The following is an 8,229-nucleotide window of genomic DNA, read 5'->3' as shown; positions in this document are numbered from 1 at the left end:
GGCTAGTGACGGAAGTAGACGGTGTAATGGCAGCCACACATCCCAGCACAAACATACACGCATACATACACACACACAGAGCTTTTCTGGGTGCTTAATGTGAGTACTTTGGGGGAGTACTTTTAATTCATATCTCATTATATGAGAGATACTGAGAGAACAGTGACCATTTGACACTAATGTTTTTTTTTTCAAACATCTGTGTTATTGGAGTTCAAAAACCCAGGAGTTACCATAGATACCACATATTCAAATAATGTGCCATAGACTGAAATACAACATGCCAGTGGCTAATTTTAGACACATTAGCTCATAACAGTTGAGATATCTATGGCCTACTTGAAAGCAATGATCATTTCTTAGTTCCTCTACTGCATGCTGACCACAAACAAGACAACCAAGAACGTCTTGAAGTCCATCAGATGACTACACAAACATCCTGGACAGAAAATCATATCAATAAATATAAAATGTTAAGTTTTAATCATTTTGCATTACGATTTCTAACATAGCACATATTATCCATAATACTTTTCCTTCAACTTTGAGATTTGTCCATTCATATTATCTTTCATATTATCATATTATCTCTTGTGATATGAAAAAAAAAAAAAAGGATTTTGAGTACTCAGAGTCTCAGGTACCCAAAATTGATTTCATACTATAATTGCCTGCATATTTTTATACCGGTACTCACATTTATTTTTATGCACACATTTTCATTTGTACTATTTTGTATTTATCCCTCTATCTCTATGTGTGTGTGTGTGTGTGTGTGCATAACTATGATGTCAGATTTCAACTGTAGGCTATTTTATTACTTTCTTCACCTGGCCAGTGACTGCAGGGGGAATTTAGCTAGAAACTCAATCTGGTACAAGGTATCTCTTCTCCTTATGTGAATAATGCACTTTGGACATGGTACCTGTATAAGGCCTGATGTATTTTTGGTAAGTAAATGTTAAAACTGCTACAACAAAATTCCCTGATATTCCCTGACTTTGCCACAATGTCTGGAATAGACTTGATAAAAATTCCGTGATATTCCAGAAATTCCATGACCCATGGGAACCCTGTCATCTTTTATTCGCTTCAAGCTTAATTTTGTTAACTTTTGCCAAGTTTCTTACAGAAAATTCTGGAGAAGTCGTACCTGGTACACTAGATGTCAGTCTTGCATCTCATTTGCAAATCCACCAGACTGACAAGGCAAGTGACAAGAAAACGCTCAACAAAATGTGAAAACGCTCAACAAAAACTTTAAAAGCCCAGGTGGTATGGTTCATGGCATTTATTCAAACACAAAACATTTTTTAAAATCCCCATTATAATTTTCCCATTCAATAAATAAACTATTTTGAAAGAGGCCAACTCACTTATTTATAGTCAGGCAAAAAAATACATTGATAGAGAACATAACAGACATAAATAAAGACAGACCACGACAGCCATCCAATAAACAGGTTTCTCATGAAAGACAAAGACAGTAGATCTCCTCAATGTAACAAACGATGTAAATCAAGAAATGTGAAATGACAGAATTATGAACATCTAAAATGTCCCATTCCTGCCTAAGGTTTTAAAAAACGTATAAACTTTCATAACTTCATAAATGTTACCCCGTCCATAATAGGTATTAATAATAATATATCATAAACTTCTAACCAATCAATTTCAACCTTTCTTGTGGGAGAGCATGCCTTTAAAGACTATGAAATCTGATCAAGCCAGCGATGTAATTTAGTGCAATGTTCGCTAATCTCATTCAAGATTCCAGTACAATATAATGTAAGGCCAATGTAAAGCAACTTAACCTCATGTATCCTATCAAATTGTTGAGAGAAACTTTTTTAGAACCTGATCTGTTTTTTAGAACCGGATCCAGACCTTAGCACGGGGCTCTGAGGTTCTGCTTTTGGTTCTGCGTGGCGAGCATTCGGAGCCGTCTCCTCTCGAGCGCCTCCTGCTTCTTGCGCTCGATCTCGGCCTCGGAACACCGCGGGTTAGTGGGGTAGGAGACGGGAGCTGTGGAGAAAGGAGAGACATACACCATACACCACACACACACACATACACACACATACACACCACACACACCACACACACACGAACACACACGCACACACACACACACACACACACACACACACACACACACACCACACACCACACCACACATACACACCACACACACACACACCACACATACACACCACACACACACACCACACACACACACCACACATACACACCACACACACACGCGCGCACACACACACACACACACAGTCAATCAGCCCAAGAGACACTTTGGTTTAACATCTGAAAAACATCCTGATTTTTAAGAGATCTTGGATCGGATTGTGAGTAAAGTGTGCAAAGCTAAGCAACTTAAATATATATTTTTAAAATATATTAACAGGTAACAGAATCAGGTTCACAAGGTTCACCTTTTCTAGGAAACCATCAACAAAATTGTGAGAGAGAGAGTGAGAAACAAGTTATATTCTTTTCTTTGGTCCAACCGTACCTTGTGTGGTCCCTGTGAAACAGCTGGCGCTGGTGCTGCTATTTTTTGGCAGCCTCTTGAAAGTATACTGGTTACTACTGCTGCTACTGCCGCCACCCATTCTCACAGCCGATTGGTTGGAGCCCGCCATGGCTCCTCCTTTACCTCCCAGCTGATTGGCTGTAGTGGTGTGGTGGGAGGAGCCTTCAAAGGAAGTGGTCTCTTTACTGTACGTGAGCCTTTGAGGTTCCACACTGGTGGTAGTACCTGGTGGTCTCATCATAGAGTTCCTTTGGCCAACACTACCGAATGTGGATTGGCCACTCTGAGTATTAGAACTTACACCTCCCATGTGATTGGCTGTGGTGGTGTGGTGGGAGGAGCCTCCAAAGGAAGTGGCTCCTGCGCCAGCAGAAGCACTGGGTGGCCTCATGATGTTCGTTTGGTACTGAGCACTGGAACTCCCACCGACTACAGCCGCAGTACTTTGGTTCATCGAAGGCACACTCTTACCTGATGCCTTATTTCCCAATGTACTATACACGGTTTTGCTCGGTGGAATAGGCTGGGCAAAAGTAGTGGGCGGTCTACTCTGATAGGGAGCTTTAAGCCCTGTGCATCCCACTGTGATCCCAGATGGAGGGGTGGCCTGACTTTGTGTCCGATTCAGCATCTGACCGTCGGCGAACGCTTGTTGTTCCGCCGCTGGAATGGCACACTCCACGTCATCGCACGCTTCGCAGAGCAAATCATCGTCGTCCACGTCGTCGTCCCACCCAGCATCCGAGGCAAAGAAAAGATCGAGGTCGTCGTCCGGGATATCTGCCTCACCGTCGAGCACGCCACCTGTGGGTTTCTCCTCAACTGTGGCTGCAGCAGTCACCTGTTGCTTCGCCCATGTGGGTCCTTGTAATGGCTTTGACTGAGCACCAGTGGCTGGTGTAGGTCTCTGTTGTGCTGGGCATAGCTGAGCTCCACTGGCGTCAGCCTTGGTCCTCACGAGGGGCCGGGTCACGGCTGCAGGTGCTGCAGACGCTGTTTTGATGTTGGTTTTGTTTGGGAGGTCCAAGGGAGCGCGTGGCAGAGACGCAACAGGCCCAGTGCTTCGTAAGCCGTTCCTGTTGTTGCTAGGCAACCCTGCGGCAACAGACGACGTTCTGACTTGGCGACTGGCGTCCACTCCCGGTGGTGTAAGTGTCTGCCCACTTTTGTGCATCGCGGTCGGAACTTGAGATAAACTAGAACCTCTACTGCTACTGCTGCCTCCATACTGACGGTTCTGGTTCGGAACATTTGTGGGGCCCGTGGCGCCAGTCAGAACCCTCTGCTGCGCCGCGACGGGCTTTTGTGTGGAACAGTGTTTGGGCGGAGCAAAGCGTTCTGGGTGCTGGGTCATATCCATCACCATGGAGTCATCAAGCAGACCGTCGTCCTCCCAGTCGTCGTCAAATCCAACATCCACGCGGCCAGTAGTAGAGACCTGCGTTGCGTCGGTGGAGACCTCCGGCGCGTGGCTGCGTATCCTCACGTCCGAGTTTCCTGCGGCCGGGGTGTTTCTGGGGCACTGCGAGGTGGACACGGCGGCGGGCTTCACGTGTTGAGAGACGCCGGACAGAGGCTGGCTGAGGCCGTTCTCGATGCTCACCGTGGGCCCGTCAAACAGCTCGTTAAACAGCGCATTGTCGTCGTCCTCCTCCTCCTCCATGTCCTGATCGATAGACAGGACCCTGAAGGCCCCGAACGGTGAGGGGTTGGAAGGAGCCTGGTTTTCGTCGGCAAAAAGATCGAGGTCTTCGACGTCCAGGTCTGCGGGCTTAGTGGGACTCTGGTTCTGGGCAGGCCTCTCACGTCCGATCAGCTGGAAGTCAAACTGTTTGGCCAGTTCCTTCAGATGGTCATGGGTGTCCTTCCTGTGGGACAGAACGTTGAGACATGATGAAACTAACGCAGGTTTGAGCTGGCCAAATTAAAGGTTCATAGGAGGCCAGTCCGTGTCATTTCCCTGTCTGACCCCATCTCATCTCTCTCTCCCACGTGCTTCCTGTCACCCCCTTCACTGTCCTATTGAATTAAAGGCAGAATAAAATACAATATATAGACCCTTTCAACAAGGTAAACAAAAACAATGCTTGAACGTTCTATTTGGGCCCCAATCTACTTCCTCTGCATTAAGATAACATATGGAATGTTAAAACGGAAGTCTTGTGGGGCCAACTATGATGCTGATAATGGAACTCTCTTGAAAGGGTCCATAGCAGAATACAACAGACATGCACAGCCTATAATTCTTCTCCAGTGCACTTTTTTGTCATCCATCAGATTGTTCCTAGCTGTCCACTCAGTGTGAGCAAAAACATTTATGTTGCACTCTGTTTCATCTATCCAGGTGTGCTTCATGTGTTGTAATACTGATGCAAAATGGCCATGGCCATGGTAATGATGCTGTTTGGAGCTTACATCTGCTCCATTTTCATTTATAATAATGATGGCTGTGGTACAACAATGCCTTTTGAGAACCATGTCCCTGTCAAACTCCAGTGTGCTCTAAGAGTCATCATATATCCCAGGACAATCAGTGATGAAAGTAGACGGGCATGCTTCCCTTTTGATTACCTTTCGAAATCAATTCAATGATTTCCCCTTTTGAAGAGTTAAATAACCAGAACACTCACTTGATGGCTTTTGTCTTTGTCCTTGGTTGAGACAGCTCGGGAGTGCAAGGGATGCCATTGACTCCAATCCACTGGAGCTCAGACTCTGCTGAATCCACTGGTCTCGAGTTCTGGAACAAAGACCACAGTTAAGACAGTTAAGGATATCTATACTACGGAAATGTATACTGCGAGAGCATTGTGAATATACAGTATGTGTAGCCTACAACCTTAGGAGCTATCCGACTGACAAGATCAGTTACGTCTGTTTTTCCGACGTAAACGTCTTTTCTCCGTCCTCTCCTCTTATACATTCCTCCATCTAGATTGTTATTCATTTGCAGACAAATGAAGTAAACATCTGTTAGAGGGGGTAAAATATTATTTCAAATCAATATCTCCATGTTAAGATGTTATTGTCAAACTTACCTTTCCGGATGGGGGACGGTGAACTCTGATCCCAGATGATATCGTGTTGATTTTCGGAGTCATTGCAAGGTGATTCCTTACTGATCAAACGGCCAAATTTGCTTCTAACAGGGCGGGTAGGTGTCTTGAACTCTGTTTTGATCACAAAGGACGCAGTGTTACTTAAATGATGATGTTTTGATAGGCTGACAATTAACTCGATAGCTATGTATGTAGCTAGCTTAACGTTAGCCCGCCATCCCTACACAACGTTATATAACGTTACCCAACAGCAAACAAGCAATCGTAGTTGCTGTCGTGGCTAACGTAATTAACTCATACACTAAATTGCATTTACTCTATTGAATAGTATTACCTGGTTGTGTAATATCTGAGGTGTCCACCGTGCGTGGTGGCTGTGATGGTGGTTTTGGGCTTCGCTTCAGTCTGTTTATTTTCGATTTGCGCAGTTCAAGTTTGTGTAAATCACTTTCAACTCCTTCCTCCCTGGTTTTGTCGGTACATGTCCTACGGTAGGGCATATTTACCTGCAGTTAGTCACACATTATGCAGAATTAACTGCGGTATTCTGAACTTAAAATCAGTCGCAACGACATAACATTCAGCAATCATTATTTGGCAAGATTCAAGAATTCCGCCAAGAATTTCCCATAGGTCATTGCGAGGTCTTTTTGACAACTCATCTTTCGCAGCATCAAAATTGCGCAACTGAGACGCATTTGTAATGTAGCGAAATGCCCACCGCTGTTAATTTAAGAGGCTACGCAATTATCTCACATTATGCTAATAGATTATTGTACGTTTATATTGAAATTCGTTAAATTAGCCTACGACTATGCATTAGGCCTGAATAACTTTTGCAACAACATTCTGGTATTCTAAAAATCAATAAATAGTTTAACTGGCTACACAAGAAGCCCAGGCCTGTATTTTTAAAACTTTGTGGAGGGGTGAGGAACCCATCATAGGAGTGGATCTAAATCACGGCAGATCCACACATTATTTTTTCATATTTAGCAAATTATCAAATTGATCATTTTATTGACAAAGTGTGAACGACTTCTTCCAAGTAGTCATATATCTTCAATAATAAAGGCATTATTTGGGAACACCTCTCTGCTGGTATTGGTCCAAGAAATGATAGAGTGGGTGCCCATGAATGGAATGCCCTGTTGTGCTAAAGAAAACAGCCGCTCGGACAGTTCACTTTGCCAGAGACTTTCTAATGAGGAGGCACAGCACTCAAAAAATTCTCAATAGAAATTCATGGGGCTAGTTTGTAACGCCAATATGGCCGTTGTCTACACATATTCCACCCCACCCCTTCCTCAGCAAAACGTCGACATGTGAATACATTGAGCCAATCATGTGGTGTGATGTGAATAGGCTACATTGAGCCAATCATATGGTGTGTTGTGAAGATATCTTGCCAATCATGTCTTGTGAACTCGCCGCTGGAGCAAGATTGGTGTCGTGAAGCCTTGCGCACGCGCATTTCTGCTGAGTAGAATGCCCGATGAGTGCCCAAAAAGCGTTGCTATATGGCCACCGAGTGGGACTTGCCTAAAAGGACTTTGACTTTGCCCACTCCGTCTTGAGAGCACAAAGGACAGCTGATATTTGGGAATGGGACTGTTTTTAGTATTCCTCAATTTTTAGTCCAGTTTCCCTATTGCCTGTTTGTTAAGATGTTAAATGGACAAAAATGGACAAATTAGTTTCAGGCCTATTCAGCTGATGTTAGGCAATTACATGCTATTTTTATGTGGCCTGATATGGAGTTGTGCAACTTCATTTTCATTAAACAGGAATTGATTCAGACTAATAAAAAAAAAAGCCAGTGTATCCTTTTTATAAGGATACACTCATGAACATCTGTCAGAATTGAGGCAGAATAAGAACAAAGCACACTTATCAATAGTGCACTAATCAGAGCAAAGCACACTTATCAATAGTGCACTAATCAGAGCAGAGTGCACTTCTCAACATAGAGCACTAGTATTAGAACATAGTGCACTTCTCAACATAGAGCACTAGTAGTAGAACATAGTGCACTTCTCAACATAGAGCACTAGTATTGGAACATAGTGCACTTCTCAACATAGAGCACTAGTATTGGAACATAGTGCACTTCTCAACATAGAGCACTAGTAGAACATATGCACTTCTCAACATAGAGCACTAGTAGAACATATGCACTTCTCAACATATAGCACTAGTATTAGAAAATGCACTTCTCAACATAGAGCACTAGTAATAGAACATAGTGCACTTCTCAACATAGAGCACTAGAATTAGAACATAGTGCACTTCTCAACATAGAGCACTAGTAATAGAACATAGTGCACTTCTCAACATAGAGCACTAGTATTAGAACATAGTGCACTTCTCAAAATAGAGCACTATGAAGAAAACTTGTGAGCACAAATTTAACACGGATTGAATAGCCTGTCCAATTGTGATGGCCTGTTATATGATGTGATGTCCTTTTTACTGTGATATCATCAACAATATAGGCCACACACTGATAGATAAATACATTCAATAAGGTAGAAAGGAATTACTGTGATGTTCACGTTGGCTCTTGAAATAGCTTGATTTATATGCCAGAACACCCACTTGAAACAGAGACCCATGACT

General features: G+C 43.4%; 1 protein-coding gene across 1 annotated transcript; it reads right to left on the bottom strand.

Moving 5' to 3' along the window:
• Positions 1 to 1,292: 1,292 nt before the first annotated feature.
• On the bottom strand, positions 1,293 to 6,272 carry etaa1a (ETAA1 activator of ATR kinase a). The gene is made up of 6 exons (XM_048248421.1): positions 5,945 to 6,272; positions 5,590 to 5,721; positions 5,391 to 5,482; positions 5,182 to 5,291; positions 2,531 to 4,419; positions 1,293 to 2,025 (listed from the first exon to the last, which is right to left on the bottom strand). The coding sequence occupies exons 1-6, from the start codon at positions 6,108 to 6,110 to the stop codon at positions 1,889 to 1,891; spliced, it is 2,526 nt and encodes an 841-aa protein (XP_048104378.1). The 5' UTR covers positions 6,111 to 6,272; the 3' UTR covers positions 1,293 to 1,888.
• Between the last annotated feature and the right edge of the window lie 1,957 nt (positions 6,273 to 8,229).

Source organism: Alosa alosa, chromosome 7 (assembly GCF_017589495.1).
Source record: "Alosa alosa isolate M-15738 ecotype Scorff River chromosome 7, AALO_Geno_1.1, whole genome shotgun sequence".
Taxonomy (NCBI): Eukaryota; Metazoa; Chordata; class Actinopteri; order Clupeiformes; family Clupeidae; genus Alosa; species Alosa alosa.
This window is presented reverse-complemented; position numbering and strand designations above follow the sequence as displayed.

What these genes read in the sequence shown, in the direction of transcription:
- etaa1a (XM_048248421.1), bottom strand. Translation starts at nt 6,110, where the DNA reads ATGCCCTACCGTAGGACATGTACCGACAAAACCAGGGAGGAAGGAGTT. An exon ending in TCAGTCGGATAGCTCCTAAG is followed by an intron (nt 5,292 to 5,390) that starts GTTGTAGGCTAC and finishes TCTTTGTTCCAG; the next exon opens with AACTCGAGACCAGTGGATTC. An exon ending in TTTCACAGGGACCACACAAG is followed by an intron (nt 2,026 to 2,530) that starts GTACGGTTGGAC and finishes CTTTCTCCACAG; the next exon opens with CTCCCGTCTCCTACCCCACT.